This window comes from Mytilus trossulus, chromosome 1 (genome assembly GCF_036588685.1).
Source record: "Mytilus trossulus isolate FHL-02 chromosome 1, PNRI_Mtr1.1.1.hap1, whole genome shotgun sequence".
In the NCBI taxonomy this organism is placed as follows: domain Eukaryota; kingdom Metazoa; phylum Mollusca; class Bivalvia; order Mytilida; family Mytilidae; genus Mytilus; species Mytilus trossulus.
In genome coordinates, this window is record NC_086373.1 from 11,970,765 (window position 1) to 11,995,969 (window position 25,205).

Below are 25,205 nucleotides of genomic sequence, written 5' to 3' on the forward strand. Positions count from 1 at the left end.
ACAAAATTATCGAGGTCAACTTTACTGTACAAATTTTTCAAAAGATATGTATTGAACCTGTAGAAAAGCCTGCTTTGTTTCCCTCTTTATGAGCATTTTAATTTGCTAATTGTTATGTTCTATTGCTAGGCAGTTTTTTTTTTTTTGTTGTTGAAAAAGTTGTAAAAAAACTATTTAGTTTTATATGCACTTCCGAATGCTAGACCTAAAAACGTTCATTCTTTCAAATGTCATGTCCAGTACATATTATTTTCTTGCTTCTTCTTATCAACTCTCTTCAACAGTCCTGAGCTAAATTCATCAGTAACCTGAATAAAGCATCTTTGGATAAATATGAACAAGAATGATTATTTTTGAAACTCAAAATGCTTTTAATTAAATTAGAAAAAGTTCTGTGATTTCCTTAGTCGAGATTCCTTTTCCAATAGAAACAATGTATTATTCAATGTTCGTACTCTATATTCATTCCAATCGACTTCAGTTTGTAACTTTTCTTGTAGTTCCTCGTCAGAAGGATATGGACAAAACTATGAAATAGAAAACATAAGCAACACTTTTAAAAGATCGTATAACAAACCATCCCCTCTGCCCATATGGTGTAACTATAGTTGTTTATATACTGCAATGTATCCAAAAACACGTTAAAACTAGTTGATTCGGTCATATCACGAATAAACTTTCATCAAATATATCAGAACGAATGAACCCATGTGAAATTAATTATTTTACGACTAGATAAATTGAACTTAATTCTATTTTTTTTTCTGAACGGCTAGACAAACGATGCCTAATGTTAAGTAGGGCGCATTTAACCATCCTGCGAATTTGATAACCTGGCATCGTAAAAACCTTAACTTGTTTCTTTTTTACCTCGGACCTTTTCCAGTCTGAATATTTCTCTATGCATCAGATGGCGAATAACAAAGTATTCAACATCAAAGTTTCTTTGTCGTTTATGTGTATGCATGTAAAACAATTCGACACATATATTTTTTATAAACTTCGAAAGCAAACGGTTGTTTTACGCAGACATGGAATCTACATTGAAAAAAACATCCCGTTTATAAAAGATAGATGGTACGCAAGGGACAATCATGTCGAAGAAGAACGGACCAACATCAACATCAAGTTTAACAAACGTAGTTGCACCTATTCACAATACTAGTACTTACATATTTTACTAACTTGGTTCTAAATCGTTCCGTCATATTTTCTTTGAAGAAATATTTGTCTATAAAAATAACATCAGCTCCACCACTAAATACACTAAAACTTTGTCTCTGTTCGGTTCGCTTATCAACCATTATATCATCCAGACCCTGTCAAAAAACTAATTCTGAACGTTACAGTTCCTTAGGATGTTATTCTAAATAAAAACATTACATTGTTTGATTGCCAATGACAACAGAGTTCAAATGACGTAGATTTAAACGACTGTATGACATCGTACATAACGTTTGACGTTTGTAAAATGTTCAAAAACTCTTTATTGGAGCCTTTCTTAAAATCAAAATATATTTAATAAATCCAGATTAATTCCACAATTGTAAACATGATAAAGTGCCGTTACCATGTCAGGAATATGTCAGTTGTTATCCACGTTTGAGGTGTTTGATATGTTGATTTTGCCATTTGATTAGGGACTTTCTGTTTTGAATACTCCTCGGAGTTCTTTATTTTTGTTATTTCACTTTTTATAATTGAGTTTTTATCATTCAGTCGTCACAGACGAGTCTTGTGTAGATGGAACGCGTTTCTGCAGTACCAAAATTCTAACTCTGATATTTTTTATGATTATTCTGTATCATGAGATGGTTCCGAAGACAAATCATTCTCATAACATGGCTTTAGTCTAATTATTAAATGAATTTCGTGTTTTGAAGACTGTCAAAAGCTAAATAGACGAAAAGGTGACGCCGCAACCAAAAAAGTACAGGTAATCCAAATTTTAACATAATTCTACAACTTACAGCAACACGTTTTGATCAAATTAACCATACTATTCTCATTCTAAAGAATGTTTTAATTTGATAACTTACAAAAATTTGACCGTTGGTGATTGTATGAACATGGACAATGTCTGTATTTGAATCCTCGGCGTGTTGTCTATCAGCCTTAAATTAAAAGAGAAGAAAATAATAAATACTGTATTGTCCAGGAGAGACAACTCTTGTTTAAATATTGGCATTTATGATTGAATTATTGCTAAAGTACGGAAATATATATTCACTTAATTAGAGACAAACTTTGCTAAAGTTTCAAATATGGAGAACTTATTTTTTATGAGAACTCAGGTGGGTATTTCGAATGGGAAATTCCTTTATATATTCTGAATAAGAACTACAGTCTTTTCTTCTGGAAGAACTACAGTTTTGTCATTTGAATGATAACTACAATTGAGTATTTTGAATGAAAACTACAGTTGCATCTTTCGCCCTCGAGTTTGAAATAGAGGATACAACAGATACAGTTTAGCCAGCTTCGTATCTTATTTTACATCTAGTATCGATAAAATCAAAACTACTTCAATTGTGTATTCGGAATGAGGACACAATAGTTGAGTATTTGGAAAGAGAACTACAGTTGAGTAATATTAAAATAATCTGTTTACCTTACTGCGAGCTTTTCCCCAGAAATCATCATCGTCATTTTCATGAATACTTTTTTGACCTTTAGAAAAAAATAGTAAGATATAAACATACTCAGTCATTGTTGTGTAATTCTTACAAACATATAATGGAAAAAGATTGTTGCAATCTACCTGCGAGCATATTCTCAATTCTCCTTCAATCTTGCAAACAGAACTGTTTCTTCCAACTTGCTGCTCCATTGCAACGAGAAGCTGCATTGTTTGCAGGAAATTTGCAGCTAGCAAACATCATCTAAACGCGTTATTTTTTAGGTTTCCTGCAAGTTTTATGTTTTTGAAATTAAAAGTGTTGACCGAGGCACGATTACTATGTAGCTCGATGGCTGTAACGTTGGCACGACAAAAACATGCTGTAATTAAATGTTCTTTGCTTATGGATTACAATATAGTTTTAAAGTGCCGTTAAACAAAAAGTATAACACTTACATTGCAGATGAAAATGTGTTATAACATGTATTACTTGTCTCAGTCGCATATGACTACTATGGTCTCCTTTTTACATCTTAAAATTTAAAAAATCCATTTTTAACAAAATTTCTTTTTTTCTGGATGAAGAAAACGCCAGAATACGAGCGTAGACAAAATTCAAGCACATACCGTCACCTAACTGCACGTTATTGGTTGTTAATTCAACACCAGTAAGTCCTGATGAGATACTTCCTCTAGACGTTGCTGATCGTAACGGTTCAAAGTGAGGAGGAGTTGTTCGTTTTAAAAGCTGATCTTGTATGCTGTGAAATGAGTATTTGTTATTTTCAGTGTCCTGGTTTTGTTTATCAGGCAGACGGTCTGTCGAATCTTTGGAGCAGTGTCTGTCTGACGGATGAATAAATTTCTTTGGTTGTCCTGGTTTCTCTTCTACAACATTTGGATCAATTTCTACATTTGTTCTAACTGGTATATGGATATCATTTAGCATCTGTCTTCTCGTAAGGGAACTTTGAGATTCTGGTTTCTTTTTCTGGTCTGTTACATGTGGCACTGGTTCTGAAATTAATATCATGATTTATTATTTGCAAAGTATTCTTAATAATATGTTGTTCATTACTTTTATTTAAGAATTGAAAGCTTCTTTTTGTAAGTTCATTAGGGTGTAAAATCGTTTACCGATGTACATTCTGTATGAAGCGCATAAGCGCTTCATTCAAAAAATGTGCCCAGGGCCCAACGCTATGAAATTACAAAAGGAAGCATTCAATTCTTATAATTAAAAATTTGGGGCTAGGATCATGAATACACGATTTCCTTCAAGTAATAGATAAATGTGACATTGGTTCTTAACTAAATATGACGCTTCATAAGTTGCATAGTATTCTTAATAATATGTTGTTCATTGTTTTATTGCCTCTCAGATTAATAAAAGAAAATATTCACATATTCTGGCTTTAGTTTTGTAACAAATTAAAATGATCTTTTTAATATGCCAAGAAAAGAAAAATTACAGAAGTAATAATAAAATAATAATAATAATAAAATATTTACAAAAATACAGAACTGCGACTTAAATTCAAAAAGGGGAAGTCCTTAAAACATAACGAGATCATCAAGCGTAAAACTTCATCACCAACGGAACGAATAGAAATAACTGTCAGATGCCTGAAACGGTTAAAAATATCACTGTGACTTAAAACAGGCACTTGAGTTACTTTAATATCAAAATATTGATTTGTTGAAGAAAATTTTGATTTTAAAGAAAATCAATAAACCTGCAACAATTTATATAGGTCTTTAAACATTCAGAAGATATTCTTTGTTATAACATCTAGGGACAAATATTTCAATCGTTTTTTAGGATACAAAATATGTTGCGCATTTTCTAAGTTTTATTAAAGTCGTTCTGATGGGTATCAATGGTGAGGGATGGTAGCATATGAAAATAGTTGCAGGATATGTTAACGAAATAGACACACCTTGTCTCACTCCGTCTCATAATTCATAGCAAGATACCAAGCTTATATTGTAGAGATATGGTAAGTGGACGAACTGTGTCTCATTCTGTTAGGATATTCATAGCATGATAAGATTTTTCTAAAGACACAGCTTGTGTCGCTTCGCTTGAATATTGCGATCCCAGTTGTTTTCGCTCAAGCATTTCAGTGCCTTCTAACGAGTACATTTTGGTTGAATTTTAATATTTTTTACCGAAAGTAACATAATATTTCATAAAGTATTTCGTCTGAAGCACACTTTTGTGGTCTAACCTTTACCAGGAACAAACGCTGTAACCTATCATTTTGAAAGCACTTATTGCATAAATTCTTCACGTGAACAATAAACAATCTTACCAAAAGAGACCACCTCCACTTGTATTTTTTGTCCATCTGATGAGTTAAGCCTTTTTCAACTGATTTTTATAGTTCGTTCTTATGTTGTACTGTTATACCACTGTCCCAGGTTAGAGGGAGGGTTGGGATCCCGTTAACATGTTTAACCCCTCCACATTATGAATGTATGGCATGTCCCAAGTCAGGAGCCTGTAATTCAGTGGTTGTCGTTTGTGTATGTGCTACATATTTGTTTTTCGTTCATTTTGTTACATAAATAAGGCCGTTAGTTTTCTCGTTTGAATTGTTTTACATTGTCTTATCGGGGCCTTTCATAGCAGACTATGCGGTATGGGCTTTGCTCATTGTTGAAGGCCGTACGGTGACCTATAGTTGTTAATGTTTGTGTCATTTTGGTCTTTTGTGGATAGTTGTTTCATTGGCAATCATACCACATCTTCTTTTTATATATCACAAAATTTTGGAGTTGGAAAGTTAGGTGGTTAAAAATTTCTTAATTTATCAATAAGGGAAATTAGGAAAATCTGTTATAAACGATGTCAGTATCGAAGTACAAACTAAAGCGGCGAAATCATTGGAGGTCCACCAATAACGGTATCGGCCCAGTGCTAAAAAGTAAACTAGAAATATAAATGTTGCTGTGACCGGAGCGCATTTCTGGATTTTTCATTTTCAAGAACGATGAAACACAAACGTATAAACACTGAGGTGGTATAAGTACTTAAATACTTGAAGTGCTTTATAAGAGGATATAAAACTCTATTTGAACAAAATGATATACCGGTCGAACTCTGTATCATAAAAAGGATATCAAACACGATAAGACCAACAGTATATAAATCTTCAATGTGATTTTAGTTTCTCCGGTTTTTTTTCATGGGGGTCTCTAATGTGCATACCATAACTGTCTTGAAAGTTGTTCCTATAAAATAGTTTATTTGCCTAATCAATTCTCTCTGACGGACCCTTTAAATAATTCATATAAACATACCTTTGCGATTGTTGTGTAAAGGAACTATCTTCTTTAAACGTTTGTAAATGAAAACGCTACCCTGAAATGACAGGACTACTTAATTAACAGTTAAATAAAAAAACAAAAACTCTTTCAGATATTATTTAACACGATCACATAAATATAAATATATGATACTGATGCTGACTCAAGATATTAGATATGGGTTGAATGCTTGTAAGAACAAATGTGATACAACACATATGCATTTGGTTTTTTGAAGGTGTTATAGTGTTTTTGTTTCTTTTGTTGTATCCTTTGTGTTCAGAGTCTTACATCCTTTTATGAATGGTTGTAGATAGATAACAAAGAAATATTGGTTACTTTACATGCAGTTCATAACAAAACATTGATTATAGAAACTTCAATTATAGTTATTTAATATTATTATTGTGTTTCCTTTGAAATCAAAATTTGGATCAACACCCGTAACGACAAGGTAAATATAAAAACGACGAAAAGACAAACAAGCACTCCATCGGGTTTAACGTACACTGCTCTGACGAGATCAGCAGTTCCTGTTCCACTAGAGACAGAAGTTGTGAAACTTCTTCAATGTAAGAAATTACACCGATCATTGATCTGCCATGAAGTGGAATTTGTCATTTTGTAACTTTTGAGACATGAAAAATTAATACCAGTGTTCACTCGTTTAACATACCGTTTTGACAAGAATCAGCCATGGAAAATACCTAGTATCATCAGTTATCATATCACCTTTCCTACAAAATACTCGACATTATAGTCAATGTTCATAATGGTTGGAATTTTCCCAAAAGGATCAAGGTTTCTTAATTTCTGAATTGTCTTCATAAAATATGGTTTGATAATTCTAATTATATTTACATAATTGATTGGAAACGACATTTTTTAGAGTGCTGTGAGTGAGTATTAAAACAAAAATAAATATTTGAAGAAAATATATCTGCGATGAATTTATTGAATAGGTAACAATTTTTTATTTTTTTTTAAAATGATAAATGTTGCATTTTTATTTTTATGAAATCTGAAGATGTCAGAACCATTGCATTGCAATGTATACACTTTAGAATAGTGAAATTAATGTCCACGGTATATCAATTTATTATGAATGTCAAAATCAATCTACTTTGCATTTACTGCTGCGGGATGAAGTCATAATTTCAAAATAGTTGATTGGCATCAGCGCAAACAGTCTATATCATGGCGAGTTTCAAATTAAAGATTACACGGAAGTAAATAGAGTGCATATATAAATAAGGGTAACGGTAGCATACCGCTGTTTAAAGTGAGAGAAAACAATTCCGGATTACAAACTTAAACCCAGGAAAACACATCAACTGTAGGAGGAAAACAAAGGAACAACAGACACACTGAAGTGCAACAAAAACAAACGCCAATATGCATAGAAATCAACTATTTGATAACAGCTGCCATGTTCTTGACTTTGTTAAGGACATTTTAAGAAGAAACAAATTGTGTGTTGTAACTGATTGTATGATAAGCCAAACCTCCCGCTTATGTGACATTGATACAAAATGTGGCTACAATCACAACACAGTGACAGAAATACAGCACGAACAAACGTATGGAAATTCAACACAGAGAAACGCACAAACAAAAACTGTAATAAACATGTAATAAATAGTTTTAAATCTTTTGTTGAATTCATTTATAAGTTTATGACAGACAGCCTTACTACCACTTTGTAAGGCCTAAATTTAGGCGATAAGGAAGAGACCAATCAGGTTAACAAACAGAAACTGATGAAAAACAATCAATCAAATAGGATTGGGATCTTTTGCATTGACAGGGTAAGGATTTCATGTAATGTTAAAGTAAAGCATAAGCATTTTTATTATAGTTTTTCATCTAAAGTCACAACGACACTTACAATATGGAGAAATTAGTTATACATCATAACAAGTTCAAGCTGGATTCTAGCACCGATTGTGGCGTAATTTGCTGTCATATTTCGGTAAGGTCTCATTTATGAATTCCTTTACACAATCGAGTTTGCACGCTTTATGTATCAAATTCTGTCATAATTTACCAAACACCTCATTGTAAAACTGAAACAATTCAAACATATAAAAACCAAGAAAAAATTTGTCTTTAGATTACTTCGCGGAAGATAATGTACGGAGACGGCCAATGATTAAAATACCGCTTCACCATTATGATAAACCACCAGTCCGAAAGCAAACGGTCAAAGTAGTACACACAAGACCAATATTCCTAATCAAGCAATTAGTGACCACCCAAAATATTCTACATTGTATTACTTACTTGAAATATTGCGTTTTTACTTTCTCCGAGTTTTCCTCCAATTTGTCGATAGGAAATCCTTTCATATAAGGTAAGCGTCTGAAAAGAAAGGAATCAAGGCTTTTGATATCAAATGTACTAATTTTACCACGGAAGGATATTTTCAGCTGGAAGGAATAGTGCCGCTTTACAATTCTATGTCTCAAAATTTACCGCTTTCTATTATGAAGATGCATAAAAAACGTTCGACTATATTAAAAAATAAAAAAAGTTAAGACCACTTTTGAGTTCGTTGCATTTGTTTTTAGTGAACATCATTTGTGCGTTTAGGGTCACCGTCACGTTCGTTACTATGATGGGCGAGCGATTGAAGAAAATTATGCTACATAGCACGAATTGATAATCAACGTATTGCCACTTGGGGATTGAGATTAAGTACCTGCGAGACAAACATTATTTCTAAGGTATCCTGCATTATAAAGATCACAAAGATGCCTTGATCTTTTTGACATTGATGAGTCTTATGTAGACGAAACGCGCGTCTGACGTACTAAATTATAATCCTGGTACCTTTGATAACTATTCAGACAGTAAATATAGTATAAGCCTGAGTCAAATTGCTTTTTTTTTATGGTTTATTGTATAAGAATATCGATTTTAACAATTAATACGAGTATAAAAAAAATGTTAAACTATCATGTTTATTGTAGTTAATGCACATCCTTTGTGTTTATATCTTATTATTTACATGTACTAACTATTTTTTATTTAGTATAGAACTGTTAGATGTTTCTAACATTATTTGGATATATTTTTTACACTAATTGTAAATCCAAGGTAAAAGATGGACTACATTGTTATTGCCTTCTATTTCCCCTGGATAAATGGTCCATTTTTTAAACAGGGAACCCTTAGCCTGTTCCTCGACGACTAAGGTAATTGCATACAGGAAATATTTAGGAATAAAACATTTATATATCTTAGTAACAAAAAAGATGCCTTGACCTATGATAGTTTACGTTTATAAATTTTGACTTGGATGGAGAGTTGTTTCATTGGCATTCATACCACATCTTCGTATATCTATAAACAGTGTTATTTAAATCAATCCTGATAGTTGAATTGATATTATCTTCTCACCTCAGAAATTGTTTCTGTTCTGAATCTAAAACACAAAGCCCTCCTCCTAACATAAATATACGCCGGAAATGTTTCTTTTTCAGTGATAACAATTCTGTTGGTTCCTTAGTAATAACAGTGCATTCTCGAAGAGTATCATCCACAATGGCCTTTTCCTAGAATTCATAAAAAAATGAGAATAGAAGGTTAACATTAAGATAATAACCACTGTTAATTGACTTTTTGTAGTACAATTCAGCAATTAAAACATTTTAATATGAGTTCAAAAGTTGATTTTTAACAGAAAATAGTGTTTGATGAAATTTATTTCCTATACAATATAATTTCGTTGGCGAGCACAGGAATTCCGATATATCTGAACATTTTTTTTTTCAGATTGCTCTCTGTAAAACTGTTTTTTCCTGTATTTCCTGTTTACAAAACTTTGAATTTTTCGAAAAACTAAGGATTTTCTTTTCCCAGGCATAGATTACCTTAGCCGTATTTGGCACAACTTTTTGGAATTTTGGATCCTCAATGCTCTTCAAATTTGTACTTGTCTGGCTTTATAAATATTTTGATATGAGTGTCACTGATGAGTCTTATGTTAACGAAACGCGCGTCTGACGTACTAAATTATAATCCTGGTATCTTTGATAACTATTCATCAAAATTATAATTCATACTCTTAGATCCGAATTTTCGAGAGCATGTGTCAACTTAGAGCTGCGCGGTACGATTAAGTGGACTTTATGAATACAATCAACCAATCCACAATCTCACATGATATGCAAATTGTATTGCAGGAAATTTGCAATGTTAACAAATTGAATGTAACAGTTCTTAAAATAGTTAATAAACTAAATCAATCACAAATTAAGTGTAAAGTACATACATTTGTAAAATATTACTACTCACCCCAAATTCATCGCCTTTAACGATAGATTGGCCAAGTTTGGGTTTCGCATCAGATGTTTCGTAAATGAGTTCAAACACTAAAACAAAATTAAAATCAATGACATTTCAGAAGGCTAGTGAATGGCAAAAGAGTTTTGCCATTAGATTGAATTAATGTATTTACATGAATTACTCGAACCACAACAACATCATTTCAACCTTTCACGTTCATGAAAATGTCATGAACATCATTTAACAGATCGGAAGCTATACTGAAAAATAAATTGAATATTTTGCATTTAAATTATTCTACAATATCAAATTCGATCTCATTATTTATTTAAGAAAAAGAATGTTTTTAAACGTTTAAAGTGTTCTTGAATGTAAAAATAATATGTGACTGTTTGTCTCGTTAAAATATTTTTAAAACTTTGTATTTTGGGCAAAAAGCAAGCCATCATATTGATTTCAATGTTTCTGACATTCTTTATATGTTCAATCCCATTGTCAGTAAATAGAAGTGATTTCATTTTAAAAATACAGCCATGTATAGTATGTAAAAGGGGTACACAATAGAAGTAATAGAAACTGGCATTTTTATTTCCACAGCACATGAAAACTTCTCAAATTCTAGGCCTCGCAGAAGTCTTTTTTGTGTTCCAATGCCATACATAGCTTTCAAAATATATTTGTTTTAGGAACTAAAATAAAATTATACTGTGTCATGGTTTTTTTAATTTTTACTTACTTTCACCGGAAAGAACAAAATAACTTGCTGAAGGTGGATGCCCTTGACGAAGTATAAATCTCCTTCCTCCAAAACTGAAAAATAAGATATCTAATATTTTAAAGTAAAACGAAGCAAGCATTGTCATGGAAAGCAGAGCGTGTATTTATTTATTTTTTTATCAGTGGAAAAGTGTAACATGCGCATGCAGACCCTAAACAAATTAAACAATACATCAAATTAGTAGGTTCTGTAAGGTATAAAGTCATCGAGACAACAGAAGATAGACAATATATTTTCATTTGATGGTATTTATATAATTTTGTTTTGAAATTTTATACCATAAACATTAATCTTGTTTAAGCGTATTTAATACTATTATCATAAAAGTAATCATGTTTTGCATATTTAATACTATTAACATAATAGTAATCATGTTTTGCATATTTAATATTATTTACATAAAAGTAACCACGTTTGCATATTTAATACTATTAACATAAAAGTAATCATGTTTTGAATTTTAATACTATTAACATAAAAGTAATCATGTTTTGCATATTTATTGCCATCAATCTATCATTTTTATGAATAAAAAGTAATAGCATGTACATTTATTTGATTCCGTAAAAGGTAATCATCTGTATGCATATTTGATGCCATAAAAGGGAATCACATATATGCAAATTTAGTAATTTTGTAAGCTTGTTATCTAATAACCCCTTTAAAATGTTCTACTTTTTTCCAGGTCCCATGACATTGTTTAGTATTTACTTTAAAAAAATATATTCACACCAATCTCACGCTAATGTAACATTTTTCCAATGCCCAATATCAAGACATGATATTTTAATACCCATCAAATATCTGTATTAAAACTGTTCTGTTATAGGTGTAATACCACCAAATCATGGTATGTCACATCCGGTTGTATACGAAAGTAAGTAGGTCGAAAAAAATATTGCCCTGAATTTGACCGTTGTAGGTAATTAATCCTACATTTTATTGCAGTAAAACTATTACTGTGTCATAAACATATGTCTTGGGTATTTCAAAATACCATTATTTTTTATTTGTGATTTCTATAGAAAATTTTGTAATCTTGAGGTTACATTGTGACTAAACCTTGTGCACAGATAGAATAAGGGGAGAAATTTGATTGGTTAACTTCCAATGATGGTTATTTTCTTATGTGCAATGAAATGTTATGTGAAAATTTTTCTATAGAACTGGACAGGATAAAACTTTACTCATGCCAAGTATTTCTTTATTTGAAACAAAGATAAATTCTGCACAATTTTGTGAAAAGTGCAAATTTAACAAAGACTAATAGGGGAAAAATCAATGGTGGTATTACACCTATAGTAAATGACTGATATCAGAATAAAACAAGTTTCAACTTTGAAACATGTAATCCAATAATTACACAGTGAAAATAAAAAGAACAATAGTATTAGTTAGTCAGTTCCGCTGATTATATAACTTCACATTCTGACTCTCATTTTACTCATTTTAAAATTTTACAATCTTAATTGTAACGATTGGTATAGATTAAGACTTAAGAATAAACAAAGTTTGATAAAAGAAAAGCAATATATGATTATTGAACGTTTTATTTGAACTACACAATTTTATTATTATCTCAAGGACACAATCTTTTACAAAAACAGAAAATCTTTATATCAGGGAAGTACTCTTTTTTACTGTCTGTACACCCTAAAATTACCGTTTTTGCGATGCATCACAAAGACAACAATCACATCATGATTTCTTTTTCATTTTCAAATGTTGAAAAAAAGATAATTTCTGGTATTTATTTTCAAAATTATTTGTTTTAAGCACTATCGCTTCTCGTCTTATTATTTATTTCCTTGTGAACTTTGAACACAATGTTTCAGCTTTAAGTTGAAAACAAGCCTATGTAAACAGAATATCAATCATTGTTTTTTTTTAATAGCATAATATAGACTACATTCTACAAAGTAAAAATGTATCATTTTATTTTCATACCCTCATATTAGACCAATGTGATGAAAAATCAAATGATGTATTACATTATTAAACAAGATGTATTTTTTGTGCTCTATTGTAAATGTTCTTTGTACTTCGTTTGATAGCGGTTAAAACTAAAAAAAACTGCATTCAATATTTCTTGGAAATATGTCAGTATTTTTTCCAAACAACAGTTAAAAAGATACAAGTCGTGTACGAACAGTCTTAATACCAAGCAAAAACTGACCTTTCATATTCTCCGAATTTAGCTATTTCCCTCTGCATTCTGAACGGATACTGGGCTATATCTTTAATGTTTCCCAATGCTATTTGTGCCTAAATAAATAATTGTCTAGCATTATATAGTACTCAAGTTACAAAACTCAATAATACTTCCATTACCGTTCCTTTTTGGATTTTTGTTTAATTAGCAGTTTGTTTACAATCTCTCAATTCACTAAACATTACTGATGTAATTGAAATATACAGATAAATGATATTGGTTTCAATGCATCAATGGTACAATTTCTGGAATGGGTACCTTTGGGATTTTACTTATTATTATTTGGCCAGTTTTTCTTTTGTTTTAATTTTTTAATATCTAATTCGCATTAACAAAACGGGTGTTAATGCTGCTTCATATCGAATATTAATTTATCATTTGTTCTAAATATGACCATATCAAAAGTATAACTTTATCAAAACCCAAGGTGACCTTTGATGATCGATAGTGTCATTACAATGCACAAGAAAAGAGAAATTGATGGACATGAAATATTGATACACTTAATACTCTTCTCATTCAAATACGTATTTGAACAATCTCACAATTCAAAAGTAATTTCATTTATTTGTGTAAAAACACTATTTTAACAAAAGTAAGTATTATAATACTATTTATTTATTTATATGCGATGATTGCATGTTTCATAAAAGTAGGCCACAGCATGGGTGATTGATATAGCAATATTTACACAACTTTTAGTCAACGATTTAAAAAACCTCTCAAATGATGCATTGTCGCATAAATATTACATTATCAACACGTGTCTCACACAGTATAGTCAAGCAAGCGTCAGTATTATAAAGTAAATCAAGTTTTATTGAAAACGAATACAATGCACATGTACTCAAAGAAAAAAAACTAAGTTCTCAAGATATACCTTGCAGAGAAGTAATAAAGCAACACCTTTCTTTCTACATTGCGAACCTTAGAACAAGGTAGATAGTTTTTATGAACAAATCAGCAAGTCTATGTTTATATTATTCTTATTCTTGTTGACATATCGTGGGAATTAACTTAATTAAATGATGGTGTCAACAATTTGTAAAACTACTTGAAATGTGATACAAATTTAAACAAAAGAATCGCTATTTAAAACCAATATCACAAAATTTGATATAACTACCCGATTACAAAGCAACTCGTAATCAGACTTATCGTCTTGCATACTAAAGTTATTGCACAGTCGACCCTGTTGATTCTCATCTGAGTATCAAAAAATAGAATACTAGTACTAGTATTCAAACATGTCTATAGAGGAGTGAACATAACGTCACATCTCTTAGTTCACCACTGATCTCTAATGATATACCAATTTAAAAACGAAAATATTGCTCATTATAATACTACACAATACCCTAAATACTTCTTCGTCCGTTCGTTGGTGTGGTGATTTCATCAGTATTCTTCGTGTTTCCTTTGAAATTCTAACCTGAAAATCATATAAAGATTAGTTCATTAACATAATTCACACAAGATAAAATTAACAATATAAGAGATGATTTTTCAATCCCTATGTAAATAAGTAATCCATTTTTAGATGGTGAAGATCCATTGATCCAATCTTATGGTGTTTATTTATTTGAACTTTTTCGTTTCGCTCGTGTATGTAACAACGAACATTTGTATTCAATTTTAATGACAAAAAATCGCTGTTCTGTATTTATGAAAAATTATTAAAACAGGGTCGACTTATTCCTGTATTATTATGAACTAGAGATAAAGGATACAACAGATACAGCTAAATCTGACTCATATCTTTACTTACATCTAGAAATTGACAATAAGGGTCGGTTAAAACGAAAACTTTACGGCAAAAGAGATGATTTCAGCTTTCCAATTGTGAACTTTCCATTTCTTAGTAGCAACATTCCAGCAGCACCTGCATACGGGGTATATATCTCCCAATCGATACGATATTCCCGTCCTTGCATTTCCTATCATGATTTTCTTGATAGAGGTTTACTGCTCACAAGGAAGTTATTAAACCAAGAGTTCCAAATGGTGAAGTTCAAATCATCACTTCGTAAATTTTACGAACGCCATCACGAGTTGATTACGTTATGGAATAACCGTTTCACAAAAGATATCAGATATGTTCTTTACGTCGTAACTACAATCCCCTTCCCTTTCATGAATGTGCCCTACCGAATTGGACTATTTACCGGATTTGTTATCACATAAGCAACACGACGGGTGCCAAATGTGGAGCAGGATCTGCTTACCCTTCCGGAGCACCTGAGATCGCCCCTAGTTTTTGGTGGGGTTCGTGTTGTTTTTTCTTTAGTTTTCTATGTTGTGTCATGTGTTCTATTGTATTTCTGTTTGTCTTTTTCATTTTTAGCCATGGCGTTGTCAGTTTGTTTAAGATTTATGAGTTTGACTGTCCCTTTGGTATCTTTTGTCCCTCTTTTTGTAAATATGTTGTATTGCAGTCATGTGACGATATTTGAGATTTAGAGCTTCTTAAAAACACCGTAGACATATCAGAATGGCTCATGACCTCGGTATCACTGTAAGCTGTTTTTTTATTATTGAAACTTTTATAATGTTATTTAATTTTGTTTTTACATGAATGGTCCAAATATGGTCCGGCCCGTTAATAACCAAACGAGTATTATATTCGCGTACGGTCGGACCATACGCGTATGGTCGGACCATACGCGTATGGTCGGACCATATGAGTATACGCATATGGTCATGACCATACGCGAACGGTCCAAGTACTCATATGGTCCGGAACAGTAATATATAGTATACATATTCAATAATAACTCGACACTTTATATTTTAGTACGTAAAGTTGATAGCGTAGTAATCGACAGTGTTTTGGTCGTATAACTTTTAATCAATCGGATAAATGCGACACACTACTTTGTAGTTATACTGGGTTATGTTGTCATTGGTTCAGTTATGCATATGTTGGTTCTTTGACTTACCGCAGTTTTTGCTTTGTAAGAAGATTTGTCAAACATAAGATCCACTGTTTCATAATCTGATGTTCTCAATTGCATTTCAGTGTACAGCCTTTTGGCTTCTTGTATTGTATCCTTTGAACTGAAATGATGATTTTGTTACAATTATGAGTTAGGAGAATTTTCGTTTTGAAGGAATTGATACATTTACATGTTGTTGTAAGATTTGATTATAAGAATATTAAATAAATATACCTACCGTTTAAAGTGTAAAATTTGGACAGCTATTACAACCTCCATACAAATTTTTAGCGTCCTTTTTTTCTGTTTTTGTTTCACTGGGTATAAATTGGACATAGTTCCTTGTGTTTTCTTTTCCAGAAAGATATCTGATAAAGTGATGGAAGTGAAAAGGAAACATGAAATATTTAATAATATTTCAACGTTTAACGGCTACGTAAAGGTAAAAGGTATATTAAAATAAGTGTCTTTTTTCAAATTCATGTTTATATGATATTTATTTTTTGATTGCATCTTTTTTTTATAGCTATCAACCGGATTTTTCTCGGATGACGTCGTTTAATTCAAATTCATTAACAAAAAAGTGAATCTTTATGGCTATTTAAAAGGGAAAAAACGTAATTAGTTAAACACTTAATATGTATTTAGTTTTATTATAATGTTTTACATATAGATGGATATCATTCGTTTAAAGTGCAAAACAACGCGATTTGTTTATTACAATACAGTCAAACCTGCTTAAAAGACCACCCGTATCAAGCAAAAATCTTTGTCATTAGACCATTAATTTGGGTCCATCTGTAGTGTATTTCACTTAGATTAAACCTGTATTTAAAAAACACACCTGTCTTATCAGACCAATGTTGTGCTCTACCTTAGCGGTCTCTTAAATCAAGTTTTACTGTAGAACAGTAATTTCGTCTTGAAAACAAATATTTATATCGACTATAAACGGGGTTCTTCATAAAAGTGACATTTTTCTTCTTTTTCAGGTGATAAAAAATACATATAAATAGATTTTGGCACATTGTATACACTTGTTAAACAAATATATTATACTCGTTTTTTATGTTTTAATGTGTTTTTAGGTTGATGTCTATCGACGTATATTCCATATCCCCAAGTATACTTAAAATTTACATTTGTTGAATACATTCGATAATCAGCTGATAAACAAACAATGATATGATTATATTCAATTGGTTTTTTTAAATTCAATTTAACGTCATTGGCAAATAATTACGTAACATAACTATTTACAAACTATGTTTACATAATAACCAGAAAACAAAAAATATAGATAATCATATAGTATATTCTATTTCAATTGTTAAGAATATGGAAAACAAATATTACATTCATGTTTCATCGGTTTTCGAAATTTATTGTACTGTAGGCACTCCACAATAGTTAGAAAATGAAAACTTAATCGAATTCTCCTAATGACTCAGTCTGACAAAAAAATACAGCTTTATTTGTTATTCCATTCAAATGATTTAATCTTTAAAATTCAAGTTCAGCCCTGTATTTAACTCATTTTCAGTTAGAAAAATTCTATCGGTCATAACTACAAAAAGGTTTACCTAATGATCATCAAAATTAATTTATTTCAATTTCTATCTTATCAAAATTTTAAATTGTTTTAATTTTGCATTTGATTTTTAAAATGTAATTAATTACTTTCGTTGTTTAAAAAATGTGTTTTGTTCACACATCGTTGTGAATATAATGGAATTTGTTGCAACGGTCATACAAGTGAGAGGTTTAGCTAGTTTAAACCCAGGTTTGATTCACCATTTTCTACATAAGAAATTGGTAACGACAGCATGTGGATCATTCCAGGAAAGCATGCATCCTGGGGACATTGTATTTATTGATCAATTCATTAATAGGTAAACAAATTCTTGAAAAGAATTACTTTCTAAATTTTAACAAATATTCGCTATGTAAATGTAAATTAACATTTGATTTCCAATGTTTTCTTGATTTTAAGTAAATTAATAAAACAGTAATTTTTATACGACCGCAAAAATTGAATTTTTTCTTGGTCGTATATTGGTATCACGTTGGCGTTGTCATCTGCGTCGTCGTCGTCCCAAGACTTTTAGTTTCCGCACTCTAACTTACGTTTAAGTCAATAAAAATCTATGAAATTTAAACACAAGTCAGGAATATGACAGTTGTTATCTATTCGTTTGATGTGTTTGGGCTTTTGATTTTGTCGTTTTATTAGGGACTTTCTTTTAGAGTTTTCCTTGGAGTTCAGTATTTTGTTTATTTTGCTTTTTGTGCAGCTTACTCCAACTTGAAAGTTAAAATCAGTAAAAAAAACATAAGTGCAACGTAGCCATTTTTTGTAAAATATATAATAACGCAGTCCCACTATGCCACGATCGCACTACGATCTGTGAAACAAATGCAAAATTTGATGATCGTAGAACTTACGATCGTGTAGATCGCAGTAAGGTCGTATCACGCTCGGGCTGATGTCCTAAAGATCGTGATGAGCGTGGCCAACCTTGAACATGTTCAAAACAATCGTGGTGTGTTCGTTATGAAATCAGGTCGTGTAGAAGCGTAGTAAGAGCGCACTTTGTTCGTGGTAGGATCGCAAAGGTCGCAGTACCATCGTCGCGAGAACGTAGTGAAATTGCGTTTCTGTTCGGAGAGACTGCGCTTCTATCTCACAGCGACGTTATTACGACCTCACTACAACAATCACGTTCTCACTGCGACCCGACTACGCTTCCACTAAGACCCTACCACGTTTTTACCACGCTATTCAAGACTATAGTACGATTCTAGTACGCCCTTGTCGTCCTCATCATACGACCTCACTTCATTCATACAACGACCATCATTCTCACATAAAATATATCAAATCTATCCATGTTTTGTTTCTCTGTTGTTAATAAGGATTTCTTGTCTATTTTCTCTAACGGCTCAACCTTGCTTCTAGATTTTATATAGATTATACCGTTGGTTTTACCGTTTGAATAATTTAACACTAGTATGTTTTGGGACCCTTTATAGCTTGAATTTTGATGTGAGCAAAGGTTACGTGTTGAACATGTTCAAAACAATCGTGGTGTGTTCGTTATGAAATCAGGTCGTGTAGAAGCGTAGTAAGAGCGCACTTTGTTCGTGGTAGGATCGCAAAGGTCGCAGTACCATCGTCGCGAGAACGTAGTGAAATTGCGTTTCTGTTCGGAGAGACTGCGCTTCTATCTCACAGCGACGTTATTACGACCTCACTACAACAATCACGTTCTCACTGCGACCCGACTACGCTTCCACTAAGACCCTACCACGTTTTTACCACGCTGTTCAAGACTATAGTACGATTCTAGTACGCCCTTGTCGTCCTCATCATACGACCTCACTTCATTCATACAACGACCATCATTCTCACATAAAATATATCAAATCTATCCATGTTTTGTTTCTCTGTTGTTAATAAGGATTTCTTGTCTATTTTCTCTAACGGCTCAACCTTGCTTCTAGATTTTATATAGATTATACCGTTGGTTTTACCGTTTGAATAATTTAACACTAGTATGTTTTGGGACCCTTTATAGCTTGAATTTTGATGTGAGCAAAGGCTCCGTGTTGAACATGTTCAAAACAATCGTGGTGTGTTCGTTATGAAATCAGGTCGTGTAGAAGCGTAGTAAGAGCGCACTTTGTTCGTGGTAGGATCGCAAAGGTCGCAGTACCATCGTCGCGAGAACGTAGTGAAATTGCGTTTCTGTTCGGAGAGACTGCGCTTCTATCTCACAGCGACGTTATTACGACCTCACTACAACAATCACGTTCTCACTGCGACCCGACTACGCTTCCACTAAGACCCTACCACGTTTTTACCACGCTGTTCAAGACTATAGTACGATTCTAGTACGCCCTTGTCGTCCTCATCATACGACCTCACTTCATTCATACAACGACCATCATTCTCACATAAAATATATCAAATCTATCCATGTTTTGTTTCTCTGTTGTTAATAAGGATTTCTTGTCTATTTTCTCTAACGGCTCAACCTTGCTTCTAGATTTTATATAGATTATACCGTTGGTTTTACCGTTTGAATAATTTAACACTAGTATGTTTTGGGACCCTTTATAGCTTGAATTTTGATGTGAGCAAAGGCTCCGTGTTGATGGGCCGTACCTAGACCTATAATGGTTTACTTTTATAAATTATTACTTCAATGGAGAGTTGTCTCATTGACACTCATACCACATCTCCCTATATATAGACACATGTGTGTCTTTTCTGCTATCGTTCACTAAAATATCGTCATTTGAGCTTGATGGACCAGCAATAGGTTGTAGTTTAGGTTTTTTTGGTCGGTCCGACATCTCTGCTGGATTAGAATTCGTTACTACCAGAGCTCCCTTTGCCTATTAATTTAACCCATACCACTACGACAACGTGTTCGGGTAGATTTTGGTGGCATGGCTGTATTATCTGAGAAATCTATGTATTAATCAGAAATAAAAGGAATGGAACTGTATTGATATGGAACACGCTGTTGACGTTATTGCTGAGAACGTATTAAGATCGCGGTATGAACGTAGTATAATCGTGATAATAACGTGCTATAATCGCAGTAGACGCGTGGTAAGATCGTGCACTGCTGCAATCGGATAACTCGTGGTATGGTCGTAGTAAGAACGTGATGATCGTAGAAAGATCGTAGTGAGGTCGCAGAATAAGCGCAATGAGAACGTGGTATACTCGGAACGGGATCGTTGTAGAAGAGTAATGATGTCATAGTAGCATCGTGGAAGCAACGAAAATTTAGAATTTCCTGTCGCTCATACCGAGACCTCACCACGATCTGAATTTATTTTAGATCGCGGTGGGCGTGGTGCAATCGTGGTCTAGTGGGACTGGGGCTTTAATTCCAACATATTATGGCGCCACAGGGACACTTCAATTGAATTTACATGTATGTGCTAAACTGCCAGGATTTAATTATACTATTCATTTATCAATTAAAGTAACATATTTTTTTTTAAATGAATGAAGGATATTTTATTTCGAACAATAAGATATTTAAATAAAATGTGCATTTCGCAAATTTGTTAATGTTGATCTGTTTAAAGAAATTAGATTTAAAATCAAAATAAACTGCTGATGCAAAAACTTACAATATAAAAGTATATAGCAATGTAAAATTGGACTAACTTTGGTATCAGTTTTGCATTTGTTTTCTTTTTATTCTTTAATATATGTTACTAACGTAACGGTATTGCAAACAGCTTGTCAAGAAAACGCCAGCTGGTGTATTTAAAACTTTGATATTCAGTCATGTGAGTGGCTTCGAGAATTAACAGTAGATTATGAATTTGGCATTGTATTAAGGTAAGGTATTGATAAGATTTTTGTACAAATCAAATGGTAGATGCAGTTTTATCTGAAATGATTTGTCAACGGATAGAAACACGACTGATGGTCCTTCTGGTAACAACTGAGTTCACCGGTTAATGTTAAATAAGGTTCGTGTCGCTCATTCTTTTGTTTTTTGTTTATCATTTTGTGAGCTATTTACTTGTCGGTCATTATTAATTTAGAAAATGATGTTTTTAACTGATTTATAATGTTTAAATGCCTCCTTGGAATCTATTTCATTTATGCACATTAATTACTAAATACAAATAAAACTATCTGAAATTGGTGGTCATGTTCGAATGTTTAATATGTTGATGAGTTTTCTGCAAATGCACAAATAAAAGAGATGCTAATTTGAATTTTATCCAAAACAAAAGCAAACAAATTAAGATTACATGGCTGTTTTTATTTTAAATTGTATGTGTTGTTTCTATACAAATACAAAAGTAAAAGCGTGTACGTTTGTTTTTGTAAAGGGGATACCGATTTATAAAGTTAAACGTATATCACATACAGCGTGGCAGGATTTTCTTAACACGGCGCATATAAGAAGATAATTGGTTGAAGTCTGATATATTTAAGGGTCTTATATTGAAAAGAATATGATAAAATAACACTCAGAGGCAAATTAAACAAAAATGTGTCCCCAGTACACGGATGCCCCATCCGCACTATCATTTTCTATGTTCAGTGGACCGTGAAAATGGGCGAAAACCTCTAATTTGGCATTATATTAGTAAGACCATAGCATAGGGAACATGTATACTAAGTTTCAATTTGATTAGACTTCAACTTCATCAAAAACTACCTCGACCAAAAACTTTAACCTGAACAACTTGAAGGTGTAATACCACCAAATCATGGTACGTCACATCCGGTTGCATACGAAAGTAGGTCTAACAAAATATTCCCTTGAATTTGACCGTTGTAGGTAATAAATCCTACATTTTATTGTAGTAAAACTATTTCTGTGTCATAAACATATGTCTTGGGTATTTCAAAACACCATTATTTTTTATTTGTGATTTGTATAGAAAATTTTGTAATCTTGAGGTTACATGATGACTTAACCTTGTACACAGATAGAATAAGGGGAGAAATTTGATTGGTTAACTTCCATTGATGGTTATTTTCTTATATGCAATGAAATGTTATGTGAAACTTTTTCTATAGCACTGGACAAGATAAAACTTTACTCATGCCAAGTATTTCTTTATTTGAAACAAAGATAAATTCTGCACAATTTTTTGAAAAGTGCATTTAACAAAGACTAATAGGGGAAAATCAATGGTGGTATTACATCTGAAGTGGGACGAACAGACAAACGGACGGACGAACGAACAGACGGACGGACGCACAGACCAGAAAACATAATGCCCATAAATGGAAGAGGAAGTCTAGAACAACTAACAAATCAAGCGTTTTCCAATTCGAGAGGTTATACCGCAATTGAAAGCTGAAACATCCCGCTACAAATGTTTACACCTGTCCTATGTCAGGAATCTGATGTAAAGTAGTTGTCGTTTGTTCGTGGAATTTATACGTGTTTCTCGTTTCTCATTTATTTATATAAATTAGACCGTTGGTTTTCCCGTTTGAATGGTTTTACACTTGTAATTTTGGGGCCCTTTATAGCTTGTTGTTCGATGTAAGCCAAGGCTCCATGTTGAAAGCCGTACATTGCATATACTTGTTTATTAATTGTTATTTGGATTGAGAGTTGTCTCATTGGCACTCACACCACATCTTCCTCTATATATTTACAGGTAAACATATATTCGTGTTAATAAATAGCTAACGTGTTGCATATCTAGACATATATAACTTGTGAAATCAAAGACATTAGGCTTATAGTTTTGTACGTAATACGCGTGTTACTTCTAAAAATAAATCACCAGCGCGCTTGGAGCTAAAATGTTACTATATAGGTTGAATAAAGTACAAAGTTGAACAGCATTGAGGACCAGATATTCTGAGATGATTGGTCGAATACAGCTATGGTAATTTATCGTTGAGGGAAGACCATCATTAGTATTTAGAAAAAAAGTTTTGTAAACAATTATTTTTTTCAGTTTAACATATTAATGATAATTTGTGTCAACATAGTATTGTCGACTATGGGCTGGTGAAATTCAATTAAAAACCATACATATGCCTGGTCTTCTTAAATGTCAATACAGTATATTTCTAAGCCTAGCCAATGATGCCAGAAACATCTGTCGGTCTTAACATGTATATACACATAAGATGTAAACATTGTTGTGGTTTATTATACAAAATCAATCTTGCGATTCGTTTTACCCTTTGCGTTATTTTCATTTTACTTTTGGTGCCTTACTTGTAAAGATTAATGGAAACTCATCATTTCTAAATTTATTCTTAACGTTTGAATACTTGTAACGATTTTAATTTATCATCTTCAGATTGACCTACCTCAAAAGATAAAATGCTGTCCACCGTAGACAAATGATAACTTTTCTTCCAGCTAATTGGAATCTTTTGTTCCGGAAGTGTTGTGAATAATAATTGTCCACTGTTTTCTTTCTCGATTTTGCAATTTGAATCAATTTCGCTTTTATTTCCAAATATGTTTTGCTCTTGGTCAACTGAGTCAGATTTCTTGGTGAATCATCAGGTTGGGTGCTGGATGAATTCTCACTCTGTTCCTCCAAAGTGTCCAGGGGGTTGTGAAAGCTGTCTTTCCAAGGTGATGAAGTTTCAACTAAAGGTTTTTTATTTTTCCGGTTTCTTGTTATACTCTTTAGATAAGACGGGCTGTAGGAAAACGGTTTCGATTGATCAGCATCATTCTTGTTGGACATTATCAAAGTTGCCATCGTACACTTTATCAAATAATTATCCAAATAATGTTAAAAAATTAATGTTTTTGTTCTATAATTTCCATGTGCTTTAGTTCCGGAGGTTAGGAATTGTAACTTATATTACGTTTTGCAGATAAAGAAGCTAATTTACCGTGCATTTTACCTCGACAATAGTTACTTAAACCCCACTATCGTTTATGATTTCGTTTTTGTTTTTCCTTCGATACAAATGAATGTAATTAAAACAATTGTTAACCAAAGGTATTGTAATGAAATACCAATGTGAGGCAACAACAGGAATTTCTTATTTAAAAGACAGAAATGTTTTTTTTATGGTCATTAAAAATTCATTTGGCTCTAAGATCTTTCAAAATTCAACGAGTTAAAGTACAACTTTAAAAAGAGAATATTACAGTTAATTTATTGTGAATAAATTATCACTGTGTTGACTTTTTTTAATTAGGAAATTAGGTTTGGTATACCATAACGTGAAAATATCTTAAAGGTTCACCTTTCATGTGAATCGAAGTGTATTTCTTAACAGATAAGATCGCCTATCCGGTAACGTCAATTAAAAATGTCAAGTTCACCTTGTTAGACTTGTGAAAAAGATTTAGCAAAATTCTTCTTTAATTTGTAAATGCCTTACGATTACATGCAAAGAAAACATAAATCTTTAAATTAACTCATTAAGGATTTACAAAGAGAAACACGATTGACAGGTGTTTATATCACATGATACTATTTGATTGTTCTTATTTAATATAAAGTGCAAAATGAATTTTATGAACGTTATCCGATGCGGCAGTGATTTTGCATTTTCATTTGTTTTATGTTCCA

The 25,205-nt window shown here is 32.2% G+C and overlaps 1 protein-coding gene across 1 annotated transcript; it reads right to left on the bottom strand.

The window, feature by feature from the left end:
• Positions 1 to 337: 337 nt before the first annotated feature.
• Positions 338 to 24,563, bottom strand: LOC134715341 (uncharacterized). The gene is made up of 15 exons (XM_063577460.1): positions 23,977 to 24,563; positions 16,152 to 16,269; positions 14,570 to 14,644; positions 13,177 to 13,265; positions 10,959 to 11,032; positions 10,232 to 10,308; positions 9,335 to 9,489; positions 8,216 to 8,293; positions 6,609 to 6,669; positions 5,927 to 5,987; positions 3,248 to 3,637; positions 2,612 to 2,670; positions 2,040 to 2,114; positions 1,173 to 1,319; positions 338 to 527 (listed from the first exon to the last, which is right to left on the bottom strand). Exons 1-15 carry the CDS (start codon positions 24,378 to 24,380, stop codon positions 381 to 383), a joined length of 2,010 nt encoding a protein of 669 aa, XP_063433530.1. The 5' UTR covers positions 24,381 to 24,563; the 3' UTR covers positions 338 to 380.
• Between the last annotated feature and the right edge of the window lie 642 nt (positions 24,564 to 25,205).